Source organism: Heptranchias perlo, chromosome 7 (assembly GCF_035084215.1).
Source record: "Heptranchias perlo isolate sHepPer1 chromosome 7, sHepPer1.hap1, whole genome shotgun sequence".
NCBI lineage: Eukaryota > Metazoa > Chordata > Chondrichthyes > Hexanchiformes > Hexanchidae > Heptranchias > Heptranchias perlo.
In genome coordinates, this window is record NC_090331.1 from 37214696 (window position 1) to 37230604 (window position 15909).

Genomic DNA, 15909 nt, shown 5'->3' on the forward strand with positions numbered 1-15909 from the left:
AATTTCTTCATCCACTTCTTTTAATATCCTGGAGTGGAAAGCATCAGGTCCTGAAGACTTGTCTATTTTAAGTTCCATTATTTTCTCCATTACTATTTGTTTACTTATATTAAATGCACTAAATTTCTACCCTTGACTTATTTTTAGGTTCCATTGTACCGCTGATATTCAGTCCTCTTTCTCCACTGTGAAAATTCATGCAAAGTACTCATTTAATAAGTCTGCCATTTTCTTATTATCCATTATCATCTCACCTGTATCCACTTTTAATGGGCCCACATTCCCCTTTACCACTCTCTCTTAATATATTTATAAAAACTGTTGCTGTTAGCTTTGATATCCATTCCATATTTTTCTCATAGTCCCTTTTTGCAGCTCTTATTACTTTCTCTGGATCCCTTTGTTGCTTTTTATAGTTCTCCCAATGGGAAATGAATGGAAAGTGGTAGGGTATGATGGAATGATGGGCTTAGGTCAGTTATCTATTAATATGGAGCTGACTACTACTGCAGAAGATACTGATTTCTTTTGGTTTAGTTTATTGAAAATGCTTGTTCTTTGACAAGTTTTATACAGCTGTTGCTGCCATTAAATGATTTGGCAGCTGACATAACAAGTTGTTAAACTGTTAAGTACAATTACTCTGGAGTTCATGAGGTTACACAGACATCTGCTGAAGAAGCGGGAATCATGGGTTCACGTGACGCTATCAAGATGAACAATTTAGATATGGATTGTGGTCAGCTCACTTTCATTTTAATTTGTAGAGGTTGCATGTAGGGATGTTATGTTTTTGTTCTACTAAATAAATAAAGTACTTGCTGTTTGCATTGAAGGGCTAAATGTTTTGCTAAGTGGTTAAATAAATGTTCTCTGATTAGCATAATCCTACAGGCTGTAGGGACATAAAAAATGGTAACTTTTGGGTCTTCAATTCAGAAGAGAACAATAACAGTTTGCTAAAACCACAGGAACGCTTTAATGTATGACTTGCGGGGGAGACCAGAACTAGGGGCCATAAATATAAGATAGTCACTAATAAATCCAATAGGGAATTCAGAAGAAACTTCTTTACCCAGAGAGTGGTTAGAATGTGGAACTCGCTAGCACAAGGAGTAGTTGAGGTGATTAGCATAGATGCATTTAAGGGGAAGCTAGGTAAACATATAAGGGAGAATCCCGGCAGAACCAAGTTCTGCCCCTTGACCGTTTTCCCCCCCCCACCCCCCGTTGGAACTCTTCTTTTCTGCCCTCCTTGAACCCATGAATATTGGGCTCTTTTAGGCAGTGAATTCAGCCATAGAGGGGAGGGGAATCACACTTGAGCCAGATCCTATCCTCATTTGATATCCATGGATGTGTATTTCCCAGCAATGCTCACTGGATCATGAACATGACGATGAACTAATGTTTTTTTTTCTAGCTCCCTAGTCCAGTAGTGGTGAGATCAAATCTAGCACTCCTACCACTACCCAAGCTGAGATCAGATAACTCAGCAGAAGCCTCGGATGGTAACTGAAATCTTCCTGATCTGTGTGGCTCAGTTCCGCATCATGCAATGCATTTACTAACTGAATCACCCTGGCAGCTCTCATAATGATTTTACATCAAAATTCTGCCCTTTTTCCTACTACATAAACATATTCATCAATATTGGATGATATTTTTGAACGAAAATCAAGTATTTCATATTTGTAATAAGCAGAGTAAAACAAAAGTAGTTAGCAAATGCTTTTGGTGTTATGGATTTCGAGCTTGTTTGTTTTTAAATCCTTTTCATTGGCACAAAATGCTTGAAACTTTAAGTTGTGCTTCCAGTTTTCATTCCAAATCAAAAAATTGTTGTTTCAAGTAGCTTTGCCCATGCTTGTCTGGTGCTATGAGTTTGCACATTTCAAATGAGTCACAATGGGCTATATATGAATGCTGCATTCCGCCTACGTACAAGCAAAGCTTGAGAAAATCCTGTTGGTTAATATCATAAATTACTTTAGGTCAGAAATTGTAAAATTTCATTTTATGCTGTCTTATTTAATGCAACATGAGGACAAATTGATTTGGTCAGTTATTGCCTCAGATGATATTTCTCCTTAAGTTGAAGTTGTGAATTCTCTTAGATTTGAATTGTCTTGAAACATTTATACAAACCTAAAAAGGATGCTTACAAAAGGAAAAAGTCCCAGTTTGAAATACCACTTCCTCTTCCAAAAAGATGAACAAAAAACAATGCATTAAAAATAGAAGCCTGGAAATTCTGCAGTGTATTTAGGGGTGGTGGAAGCATGGTGGGATGGGGTGGGACTTCCACCTGCCACTGTAATCGTTTGATGACCATATCCTAAATTCTGTGAACAGAGTCATTAGAATATTTGTAGTGGGTGCCCACACCTGTAGTGGCGCAATAGGGTCACCACCTCTCTGAGGCAGCAAAAAAGTCAAAGTGGCAACCTGCCACTCCAAAGGGGGGAGCCTGATTGCTGGATAGGGCTGAAGACACAGGTGAAATTGACTTTGTATTCAGGATCAGAAGAAACGTTAAGGCCCCTCAGATTATTGCACTTATTACTGTTAGGGTCTTCAGTAGGCCAGTACTCAGACTGGGAAAGCCCTCTGACATGATGAAGTTTATGGATGGTGCAGGATGACTGCCCAATAGAGCGTTAAAGTCTGGAGGTGACAAAGACATGACTGAGGGTTTCAGTAGATAATGGAGGTGGAAGTAGGCGGTCTTTGTGAAGGAGAGGGGTTGGAAACTTAGCTCAGGGTCCAAGAGGTTCAAGCTGCCATAGCACAGAGAGGGGTGGAGTTGGTGGTGAGGATACAAAGCTTGTGGTGGGGGCCAAAGGCCATGGTTTCTTCAACGTAAAAAATGTTATAAAGCACTTTACAGAAGGTGTAAGGAAGACAAACTTCGAGCAGGAAAGGAGAGGTTAGAAGGGTAGACAATAACTTGGCTGAAAATATTTTTGGCTTGGGGCTTTTGAGAGCGATCAATACAGGGGGTTAAATGTCCTGCCTGAGGACTTACCTTCAAGCAGCGTTAAAAACTAGGCCTGACATGATGATTCATGTGCACTTTCCACCAGCAGGGGAGCCCCAATCTCTTAAAGGGAGGATGTCTCTGAAAATCTCTTAAAGGTAGCTGGTACCTGTTATTTGCTAAAAATAACAGTCTGCTGTCTGCATGGAGTCTCAACGGAGATCAGACATCGCATACGTAAAACACAGATGTAGGTCCCGTCCCTATGTTTACAAACTGATGAGTTATGTTAAAACATTAAATAAAGGTTGCGCACTATTAAATCACACATCCTCCAATCTGCACGCCAGACCTCACCAATCTGCCAATCTGATTTGGGACCAGGCCTGCGAGAGTGCATGCACCAAGGTTCTCTGCTGATGCAGTAGGGACCTTGGTGCAAGAGGGGGACAGAAGGAGCGACATCCTATATCCGTAGGGCGGGGATGGGGGGGGTAGGAGGGTGGCAAGAGGCAGCGGGGGACGAAGTCAGTGCCAGGTGCACAGCACCACAAACATGGATACGAGTGGTCAAGGAGAGTAAGGTCAACTGTCAAGTGTCGTCGCCTACCAATTGCACCATGAGCCGCATCCACTGCTCCAGGCACTACACCCCCATCACCCACATACCAACAAACTCTTTCCATCAGTACTCAACTCTGCCAATCAGATGCTTCTTCTCACCCTTACACATTACCACTGTTGCAAGCCGCCCACCCACAACTCACAGGCCACACACACTAACAGCTATTCAACCATGACAGGCACATCACCCAGACACACGTCCTGCTTTCTTGCAGAAGAAGGTAGCGCATATCAGAAGACAGCAAGTGGCAGTGGCATTTAGCCGCTCGAGCCTGTTCCGCCATTCAATGAGATCATGGCGCACCTGTGACCTAACTCCATATACCCGCGTTAGCCCCATATCCCTTAATACCTTTGGTTCACAGAAATCTATCAATCCCAGATTTAACATTCACAATTGAGCTAGCATCAGCTGCCATTTGCAGAAGAACGTTCCAAATTTCTACCACCCTTTGCGTGTAGAAGCGTTTCCTAACTTCACTCCTGCACGTCCTGGCTCTAAATGTTAGGCTATGTTCCCGCGTCCAAGTATTCAAGTATAGGAGACAAATGCATCGGCAGCCAAACACAATAATCCAGCAACTAACCTGTAAATCCTGCATGGTCCCTTTAAATAGCGCTGGTGGGGGGTCCTCCAGGCACTCTTACGATATGTTCAGATGGTCGTGGTTAAGACTGTGTTGAGTTGAGCGTTAAGTTCCAAAATGTTGTCTTTCACTTTAAATCAGCGTTGCACACTGATTGTATCCATTTTCTCCTTACTTTACATGCAGCTGGCATTCGTTATTTGTGCATGCGCTAATATCTATACCAAGATGGCATCCGGCACACATCACGCTAGAAACGTGTGCAGCCAAGACGACATTTTGGCAGTTCAAGAGGCCGTGTAACACCAAAACAACGGGCATTACATGGCCAAACTTCTTGCCTACAGTTCCTAAAATGAATTAATAACTTCAAATAGCAGCAATTAGAGTCCGTACTTTTTCATTTTTTTCATTCTTACGTCAATAATATTGGGATACAATTTTACAATAGTCTGCACTTTCAGCCTTTCCTCTTAGGCAAATAACTAATATTAAAAAGGTCTGCATTTCAGGCCACCAGTAAATTCCTAATAGCAAAAAGCTGCAGCTTTACTTCAGGCAATAAATCATTGCCTTCTTTCTGGTGCACAGCACAGCAATATCTGTTACGTGAAAAATAAAGTTTAGATAAGGGAGTAAATTTCTGTGTTGAAATTTTAGCTGGACGGAGCATTTTATATATTTCACTGTAATTGTTGGATGTTTAACTGACTCGAAAAGCAGTGGCTATTCTGCAGCAGCTACAAATGGTCTTAAGCTGCTTGCAGATTGTGTTCACACAGGGGACGCAGTGAGTAACTATGGTCTTGAAAAAGGAAATTGCTGCAGTTAGGGACTTGGGATTGGATGCAAAGGAATGCGTTGGAGGATATCCCTGCCTCCCCTAATTTAGGATTTTTTTTCCCAAGTTCTAACTGTATCAGGTAGTAGCTGGAAATCTGTTTCATTTTGACATTGTTTGTTTATCATTAAAAACTGCATCGGCTTCTGGAAGCAATCTGGAGGAGGATTTGTGTGACTGTCATTTGTTTACAATGGTTTTATTTCACACAAAAACTTGAAATTAATCAAGATTACTTGGACATTCCCATTCACTACTAGATTTGGCAATTGTCAGAGTCATGTACCAGATGGCATTGAGTGCTGCTGGGCAGGCTTGCTGGGTCCAGCAGCAGCAAAGATCACAGTGGCAGCAGTGTTCATTGAACAAGTTAGGACTGAAGAATGTCTGTGTACTGTCCTCCAACCTTTGAATACTTGCTACAGTCACTTAGTGCAAAAAGAAATGTTTTGCTTTCCCAGCATGGTCCTCTTCCATTGATACACAAACAAATCAGAAAACCAATGCAATTGTCTCTGAGTAAATCTCCTCAGTGACAGCTCTACACTGGTTTTCAGCATGTTAGGAACATTTGAGTCCTAACCTTAGATGTAGAGTTGTGCTATTTTTCATATCTAAAATTTAGATTTCTTTAGATTTATGGACCTGTAAGAAATATTGGGGTAGGAATTAAACCGCCTGGTGCTCGTCTTATAGGCGTAAAATTGATGCAACAAGGCCCAATTTCAGGGACCAACATCCTGCACCCCAAGGATGCCTTAAAAATGTCCAACTCGAAATTAAGTCAGGCCATTTTTCAGGTGTCCCTCGCGTCTGCCCAAAACAGGCCCTTACATATGTAAATGATGGGCCTAACACCTGTTTTAGGCCCCGTCACCCAAATTGGTCTACGATGAGCAGGAGTAGGTGTTGAGCCTACCACACTCACGGTTATTCAATGGCTGCTGCGGCCTAAACAGAGCCACCAACGAAAGGTACATTTAAAAAAAAAAATAATCTTAAAAGGCGATCGTGTGGAGCTAAGAGGAGCAAGAGGCTTCCCTCCCATTCTCCTCCCCCTCCTTCCCCCCAAACCGGGACTTACCTGTGGCCCGCTGCTGGCGAGCTAGGTGGTCCAAACTTTGATTCTTCAGTCAGGCAGGCTGCCCGTGGAGATGCAACAGGCATTAGCATCTCGCTGCGATTATTTAGATGAGGCCTGAGAACCAATTTCTAGCAATCCTCAGACATCTATCCTCAGGTACAGGGATTGTGCCCTGGTCATCTAAAATTTGACAGATTTTGAATGTGGAGTGGAGGGGAGGGGGGCATATTTTAGATCAAGGTCTACGTTTGGAACTCAAATGAGATTTAGTATGGAACTGCCATCACTTCCAGCGGAATTCCCAAAATAAGGGTGCAATTTTCCACTCCTGTTCAGCATTCCTCCAGTGGAAAATCTCCTCTCAAGTCTGAACAGATCAAAACTGGGCAACCTTTGAGAAAATCCTTCATTTTGGTCAATGCAAAACCCATTCTGAAAATCATCACTCCACCAAATCACACAAATATGAACTTTTCTGAGTCTCTTCAGCTTTTCTTTGAACATGGATTTGACTTTCATTGGCTCTCCTCCAAAAAAATGTATAATTAATATATTAAAATAAAGAACAGAATAGAATGGCTGGAACCATCTGAGTGTAGGTTTATCAAAGGAACCAGCAGACCTTTCAAGCTATTTGAATGTTTTTCTTTGGCAAGTTAATTTTGTGCAGATTGCTTCAGAAAGATGAGTTCTGTGTATTGGCTTCAGGTATGCTGGAATCCACCCTGTTTAGATTCCAGGGCTGATGCCAGTGGCAGTCCCATGGTATAAATGCAGCAGTCATTGTAAAATTTGGATGAAAGTCTGAGAGAAGTGTAAGAATAATTATATTTATATGTGAGATCTTCATTAATCTCCTTCAATTAAGTAAGTTCCCTCGCAATTTCTTTCAAGAAGCTTTCAACTTCTGCATACCTGTTGCCCAGTGATTACCCTAGTTGCTATGAGACATGTCACGTGTGTCAAATGTTCCCCTTAACGCATAATCCTTCTAACAGGGTAATTATTAACTGACATAGACTATTTCACTCTACCTTCCTCTGTTCTCAGGTCATGGAAAGTGTCACTGTGGTGAATGCAAGTGTCACGCAGACTGGATTGGGGACAACTGCAACTGTTCAACAGAAATAGACTCATGTCTCTCAGATGATGGACAGATTTGCAGTGGTAGAGGAAACTGTGCATGTGGCCGATGTTCGTGCACTGAACCTGGAGCATTTGGGGATACTTGTGAGAAGTGCCCAACCTGCCCTGATGCCTGTGGCACGAAAAGGTACAGAACAAACCCCTTTAGCCTGCTTAGTCAAATGTATAAAAGTTCTTTGTGTATACTGTAATTAAAGCGCAAGCATTGTTGGACTTGAACACTTTTATTGAGTAGAAAAGCTCAACTCTATACTGGCAAATCCATATATGGCAAATATTACTTGTGCTTTTTGCTTCACAACTTCTATTTAAATTTTTGAAAAAGCAAACATTTTTTTAGTTCAACACAATTAAAAGAAACTGTAAATAGCAAAATCAAATTGTGTGGTAGATCCCCTGATAACTTCGTGGGGAGATGCACGCTGCTGTGTGGTACTGAGCCATACAGGCCAGTAGGTCTAGCTTTGATCCCTAGTTTGTACTCAACTTGCTGATCTCAGCTGGGGCAGCACTTGGGGAACTACAACACCTCTAAACTAGCAGGAGAGAATTCAACCAGCTGACTCCTGCTACAGTGTGTCTGTCTAAAATTGCAAGAGAACAGAATCAAGCTTTGCTGTGCTGCTGCTCATAGTTGAATAGCTTGCCAGTCTCACAGTCAAGGTCACACATAAAGAATAGCCACTTGGGCAAAGTACTGGAGGGCTGCTGGTACCCATGGGCGTGTACTCCAGAAGAAGCTGGTACTTTCAGGCTAGGAATAGAGGAGAAAGTTGCAAAAGAAAAAGTTATTTTTAAGTTGCTTACTAATATTGTTATTGTAAGAAAGGGGCTAAGTAATGCCTCATGGCGCAGGTATTCAGCTCTGTGTATCTTTGCTGAAGCACTGCTGAGGAATGCAAGAAAATCCACTCATCATTAGCCTTCTGAAATTGCCTTTGTTATTAGCCTCAAAATATGGAACAACCTGAGAACTCAGCAACATGTATGAAATATCATGAGATCTGCATGAAAAATAATAAATAGATGAGCTCGCCTCCCTAAAATTTTCTTTGATCTGCTGTCCAGACCTGCTCCAATCACTCCAAGTCCTGGAGCCTCACATTGGAGTTGACACTTGATAAGTCACAATTAGGCGCAGAGGGCAGCACTATTGTATCTTATGCCTTTGCAATCTGATACTGCGATTGAACACGACCCCTACACTGCTTTTGTTGGGATAAAGTTAAATATAGATTTGAAAAAGGTGCCTCAAGGATGACATTGATTGACATTAAGGTCTTTTTGATGTTTTCTTAACTTCACAGCTGTGATCGAAGAAGACGAACAAGAGTTGAAGTGCAGTGCCTTCCCAGATTTCTTTTCATGTATAGAGTTCACAATAAACAAACATAAGCTTCAAATTTGACTGCATCAGCCAGAGGTTGCACCACACCAAGCGATTCCCAGTACATGTCATGTCCAGTAAAGGAGCGTGGTCTGTCTTTGGGTTTCGCTCATTATAAGTTAATGATGATTATAGCTATTTAAAGGTACTATATTACTGCATGGGAATGAATTTTCTCAGGGATTCTGCCGATTGGCCACCATAACTTCTGCAGAAGCCCATTTACGCAACCACCACTTTCTCAGGGCAACTATGGATGGGCAATAAATGCCAGCCTTGCCAGTGACATCAACATCCTGACAATGAATTTAAAAAAGCTTTATGTGCTAAAATGTTAGATCTGCCTCAGCTGTCAGAAGATTTTGCCTTCAGTTTTAAAATTATGTCTCAAGCTTTGTGTGTTCTGAGCAGGTGTAGAAATAATATCTTGCTGTCACAGGTACCATTACAGTTCACGTTGGTTATTGAGGACTAGACTAGTTATGTAATACCTTCATGTGTGGAGAAATAAATTTTGGGAAAAAAACAAGGAATGCAGGTATGCACTTAATAGAAAGGTGTGGATGAGCAGGGAAACCTAGGTTTGAATAAATAATTCCCTGAAATTGTGAGGGCAAACAGCATAGTTATAGTAGTGCAGTTTTGAGTGTCCCATTATAGAAAGCAGTAGAGAGCATGTATTTATCAGGGTGATACCATGGATGGGAAACTATAGTTAGGCACAGAAACTTAGATATAGGACTATTTTCCCTGGAGCAGAGAAGGCTAAGAAAAGATTTAATATAAAGGTTTCTAAAATTATGAAAGGTTTTGATAGGGTGAATAAGTAAAGACTGGTTCCTCTGATTGAGGAGTCAGCGACATGGAGATAAAGATGGTCAGTAAGAGAAAGAAGAGAGGTTAAGAAAATTTTCTTTATACAGAGAGTTGTTAAAACATGGAATGCTTTGCCACAAAGAAAAGGCAAATTGACTTCAATGGAAAAGAAAATCGGACGGAGTGTAAAATGGGCTGCCGATTCACTATTACCATTTTGCGCTAGGCAAATTTCACCCCCACAGTCTCTAAAATGGTGATAACAAATACACTTAGTCCTGTATATGACAGAACAAGAACACAGCCACTGAAACCACTGGTTCCTTACTAGAGAACAATGACAAGGACAGAGTTCCAGAAAGGAGGGAGTTGACTGAATCTTCCATGTGTGCAAATAATTCAAACCTCTACAAAAGTGGTGTCAGTGGACAAGGATAAATGTAAACATTATTAACATATCCAACACCTAAATATGGGATTCCACATACTCACATTGGGCCTGTATGCACATATCTCTTATTACATTTATTTGCCTGCACGCTCAGAGACCAATGCTTAGCCCTCAATCTGTTTGATACCTGTGTTCTTGCCCCATTAGAAAGATGTCTGGACATAAAGTTTAACACCCACAAAAGTTACTCTTGCCTTCATTTTGAATGTTTGGGTAGAATGCAGTGCTTCACAAAGATGTGTCTGACTGCAGAGTGCCCTGCTTTATTTTTAGGGTTGTGATGAGCAGAAATAATAATTCTATGTCACTATGTTTGTTGCAGGGAATGTATAGAGTGTAGATTGTTTAACTCAGGAAGACTGGCTGACAATCAGACCTGTCAAAAACTCTGTAAGGATGAGATCCTGACAGTGGACATCCTCAGTAAGTGAATCCTGTTCTTACTCTTTTTTTATAAAACATAATTAGTGTAATTACTTGTAATTAACGTGTAATAAACGATGAAACCTAAATCCAGTGATTATAGAACGATTCTCGACATTAGAATTACCTTTAAAACTCAAAAACATTGCTGAGAATAATAAAATTACATCTTCTGCTTGTGTGTATGTAGTGTGTGTTGGGGGGAGATGCTTCTATCCATTTCTGTCAATTCTCATTATTTTTAATCATTTTTTCAATAGTGAGTGATTATAATGTGGGGGCAACTGTTCTGGTTAAGTTACTGAGCCCAGTCTCATCAATAGTCCTTACTTAAACAAAAAGAGTCAAAACTCAACAGTGAAGGACGGAAAGAAAGGTTGCTATTGTTCATTTCTAATTCAAACACTTTATTGTCCATTTTAAAAGTTGTGCGCTGAACTGTATAATACTACAAGACTACTGAGAATGTCTGTGAGTGCCTTTACATGTAGAACTGCAGCCTGCAGCAAATGCTTGGTTCTTCACTCCTGCTGCTCCTAAGCCAACCAAAAAGAATTTGAAAGCTTCCTGGGCCGTTCTTTGAGCAGCCTCACTGGTTAGACCACTCAACGCTTGATACAACTGTGTGGAGCAAGCACGATGCATGTTCCGTCCATTTGTACCTAAAAATTGAAATCTAGGTCTTACAACAGTAGGCTCCTGATCTGCATATTTAGGCAGCATTCAGCCAGTTTTTGAGGGGTGGGCTGCTCATCCATTTACAGGCCGCCTGAAAATTGCATCACGTGGTCTTGGGGCCCCAGTGGGACGGCCGAGGTTCAACCCTCTCCCCCACCACAATTTTCAATTGCCGGATGCCCATTTTTCAGGTAAGAAACAGGCTGTTGCAAATTGCCTCCCACCTCTCCTCCACTTGATATATGAAACGGGAACTGGATTTAAGGTGGCATATTGGAGCTCAGTAAAAATAAGAGAGGAAGGTTCAAAGGAGCACTGAATAGTATTGAGACCAGAAATGTTGCAACGGGGAGGGAGGTTGGAGGCCAGAAGAGTAAGAACAGTTACTGATCAAATGACAAGCTATTTCTTATGAGAGAGGTGTTGAAAAACTCCCCCAGTAAAAAGAAAGACTTGCATTTATATAGCGCCTTTCACGATCTCAGGATGTCTCAAAGCACTTTACAGCCAATGAAGTAGTATTCACGTCTTGGACAGATTTGGGTTTTATAGAGATTTAGATTTGTTATGGGAGAAAAAGTGTTTGCCACAAAAGAGGAATCCAGTTACTTGAAATAAGGTGAGATAATAAACTTAAATGAATAAATCATGTATCATGTAATAGCATTTCTATCTTTTTTCCCTTGATCCATTGTTTTGTTGCACTATCATCCAGTTAAAAACAGAAAAGTTGGGATTTTGAAATGAGTTTAAATAATGAGTAATTTTCATTTAACATTTATATAGGGCATTTAAAACTCTCCAAAATCAATCTTCCTATAATTGTTTCAACCATAGGATTATAAGAACAATCAATCTTCTAGCCAATCATCAATAGTAACTATGAAGTTGTTCCTTAAAATTGCATTGTTGATGCCACCTCTAGCCGAATACCTGAGATTTTCCCACCAGCAATAACACACGCAAGATCCTTCTTGGTAGATCGCAGGCTACCTATGAATAGAATAGATGGTTTACCTCAATCATACAGGCACACCCAAGAGCCTGGAGAAACCATCAATGACATAAAGTTGTTGCTGTTTCTCTGAATTGTTTGTCTTCATCCCCACGGTTGGGCTTGCGACCCTATTCGCGCAGTGCGTCATTCACCTCTTGAATGCAGTTGGGATTAAGTCTTGGTGAATAACTGCAAAAATCCTCCTCTCCCAAGCGATTGGAATGGTGCAGTAGTAAAATAAAATTCAGAGTCATTGACAGAGTAATGCAAATCAGATAAGATACCCTTCAGTCATTTCCCAAACTTCTTTAAGTTCTAGAAAACCATAAACTCCTTATACACAGCTCCTCCATTTGGCTCTGGTTCACTCTCTTTCGATTTTGCAAGGACAATGGCCGCAAGATAAATGCAAATGCTATGGTTCTATCCTGCTTCTGAATTTGCCATATTATACATCCCATATAGTCCACCCCTGAACCTGAATCATACTTTCATGTGTGCACAAAAGGTATTTATTTGGATCTAAACACCAAATGATGGTCTTAACTGCTGTTTTCCACCTAGTGGCAGAAAACCATTGCTATTGTGTCAGTGTGAGTACTCTTTGTTCTAGAATTTATGGCTAGTATTACATTTTCTGAATGGTAGTCAGTCAGTCAGAATTACTGACAGGTTTAACATAGCCCCAAATAGGTTCAGTGCACAGGACACGCTGTTCATTATTATAAAGAAATCATAAGAATATATATCAAAATGGCTATGAATTATTGTAGTGATTGTAATAAAAGTTAAAACCACAGTGTCCCATTTCTAGTGATTAGCCATTGGTCTTTGGACATAGGCTCGTTTATAAACACGGCCATCAATAATTAGGCGACACTAGTACAATTCAAAGAACCTTTTTAAAAGACAAGTAGTTAGTAGAAAACGATTAAAACATGAGGTTTTGAACTCAGAAGTTGGAACTTTCCCTTGAATGGATCAATCTTACATGTTTAAACACAAGGTCATCAGTTTATTTGTAGGAAGCCACTTAATTTGGTTGAAGTTAAAGGCATTTATAATTTAGAGTAGTGTGTCTGGAAAAAGTTCCTGAATTATGACATTTCTGATGATAGCATATTTTGTTCAAGCATGCTACTCCCTGCTATTTCAAAAGTGGGTCTTGAAATCCTAATGAATTACAGATGTTTGTATAGGAAGTATGTTTCTTGCAAACTTGACAAAATTGCAAAGTTGTGCAAAAACTGAAATGATACCAACAATATGTGGAAACTAGTAAAAAGAACATTTTTTTCTTATTAAGTATATCAAATGGTTGCTGCCCTTTGGCTGTACACTTCACAGAAAACAATGGGGCTTTTAGCCTGTCCCACTTTGTTGAAGTTGTAGAAATGGAGCCACGGGGCTGAAGATTGTTTCTAATCCTTTTTCAGAAACAGATGACCCGGATGCAGTTCTGTGCCTGTACAAAACTGAAAATGACTGTGTCATGAGGTTTACTTACTCGGAACATGTCAGTGGGAAGTCTGTCCTTACTGCTCTGAAGGAACCAGGTTAGTGTGCTTTCTCTTTTTCGTTAATCTCTCTCTCTCATACAAATATGGACTCACTCTCATTTCTTCTCACTCATTCACAAATACCTATGTCCTCACTCTCTGTCGCACAATACAGCACTCTTACATACATATGCTCAATCTTGTTCCCTCTGTCTTGCTGACTCTCATGCTATTTTGTTATATTGAGCTTGCTCCTAAATAAGAAAATAGGTCAATCATTATGGCAAACAGGTTTGTCATATGTAATATGTATATAATATCTATGTGTATAATAAAAACTGAAGATCTAAAGTTAGATGTAAAATTCATAGCGCATCACTACTATAAGGTGATATTTCAATATTCTCCTCTTTACTCATCTGACTGAATTTTTCCAGAGATAGTGTTAGATCAATGTCTCTTTTGTTATTCTGTTGTATTTGCAGCTCACAAGCTGGTTCTTGGGATTCCCCCACTAGCACTTAATTTAAATTTTAAACGCAAATGAATTATAAAACTATTAATGCTCAGGATGTTGAATGTCACGGATGCAAATACTGACACATGATAAGGCACTAACACACAAATAGCCTCAATTCACATCCATTTGCTTAGCTCATGATAGAACGCTAACGTCTGAGTCAGAAAGTTGTAGGTTCAAACCCCACTTCAGGACTTAAGCACATAATCAAAATTGGCAGTACAGTGCAGTGCTGATGGAGTGCTATCCTGAAGGCACACCATTGTTTGGGTGGATGTTAAAAATCCTTTGGCACAACCAAACCCACAAAAAAATAGATTAATTGGTTATTCATCTCAACGTTGTTCATCAGATCTTACTGTGTAATAAAAAAAGTTTTTGTAAAAGCCCAAATGCAATTGTTCGTGTTGAGCTTTGGATGTCAATTTGGGGAATTGTTTGCAAACATACCTTACTGTGGAGTTTTTTTTGTGCTGCCACAAGAAGTTAGAAAATCTCAATTGATGGATATCTCAGAACATCATGTGGGAAGGAGCCATATGATTCTAAATGCAATCCCCATTCTGTGTTGTTAGCTAATTTCACCTCAGGTTATGATGAGGAACTACAGTTAGCTTCAGCAGCCATGAGCTAAGCAGCAGAAAAGTCAGTCTGGGTTTCCACTGTACAGTGACTCTTGCTGAAAACTACGTGTATGTGGATGTCGGTTAAGGACAGGATATAGCTTGGTTCTGTGCCAGGGATCAGTGTACAGTGACTGCTGAAGTAAGGAATGAGTTATATGATGTCATTGCAGTGTTTACTTTTCAAGTTTGGCTACACATTTGTCCACATATCATCGTGTACCTCGCATTAACCTCCATAGTGATGGTGTGGCTCTCATTACCATGTCCCATCTTGGCACTCTTATAACTTCTCTATCCTTCTTTCCTCACCAGAATTTACAAAAACTCCTCCACCCAGAGCCACCCATTTGGTCTTGTCATTTCATGTGGCCTTGATCACCAATCAGGCTCCACTGCCAGAGAAAATTCCCCTCTGCCCCAACTCCTTCACCAGTTTACTTTCAGATTCCTAACTCCCTCTCCCCTGATCTTCCACTTGATCATGATACCACTACCTCTGTTCACCTACTCAACAGCTCCTCACTTTTGTCTTCAATGCCCTCATCTCTACCAAATGACTCACTGGGCTCTATTTTAGCACCCGCGATCCGGTGCGTTCCTGGCGGGGGTCTCCGAAAATCGGGGATTCCCGGGGCGGGGCGGGAGCCCGGCTCCAACCCGCCCACTTCCGGGTTTTCCACAGACGCGCTGACATGCGCGCGCAGCCCCCGCATGTGGGACTCCCGCTGGCAATTAAAGCCGGCGGGGTGCCACTTAAAGTATTTATTTTGGTATTTCAGGTCGTTTACAGACCTGATTAACGAGATATTTTAGGAGGGTTGGGATTTTACAAACAACTGGGACTGTTTCCCGTACTGGGGGAAACACTCCCAGTTCAAATGGACGTGTTGCAGCAATCAGCCTGTGGCAGCTGCAGAGGTCCATTTGACAGGTCGGGGGGGGGGGACCCTCACTCATTGCAGGAGGCCACTCTGTCACTTGGGACAAAGTTTGGCCTCCACCACCCTTCTCCTAACAATAAAATTCACCAACTTGCACACTTACCCCGGTGTCCAGACACCGGGGTAAGTTGCGGACCCTCTCAGATTTACATCTTCCAGATGGGGGCCGCCGTAACTACAGTCATGACCTCCTCGGAGGGCGAACAGCATCACCAGCCTCGCCATCCACCTCTGACACGTGGAGCTCCACAACACAGTGCTGTGACACATCCACCTGCACAGCAGGAGGGAGGGCTACCGCAGAGAGAG

General features: G+C 41.1%; 1 protein-coding gene across 1 annotated transcript in view; it reads left to right on the forward strand.

Annotated features, from left to right (window-relative positions):
- itgb5 (integrin, beta 5) overlaps positions 1-15909 on the forward strand; it is a 129675-nt gene that overhangs the window by 99111 nt on the left and 14655 nt on the right. Inside the window, exons 11-13 of the mRNA XM_067987321.1 lie at positions 7167-7389; positions 10239-10339; positions 13451-13570. Coding sequence (XP_067843422.1) covers positions 7167-7389; positions 10239-10339; positions 13451-13570 — 444 coding nt within the window. The remainder of the gene's footprint in view (positions 1-7166; positions 7390-10238; positions 10340-13450; positions 13571-15909) is intronic.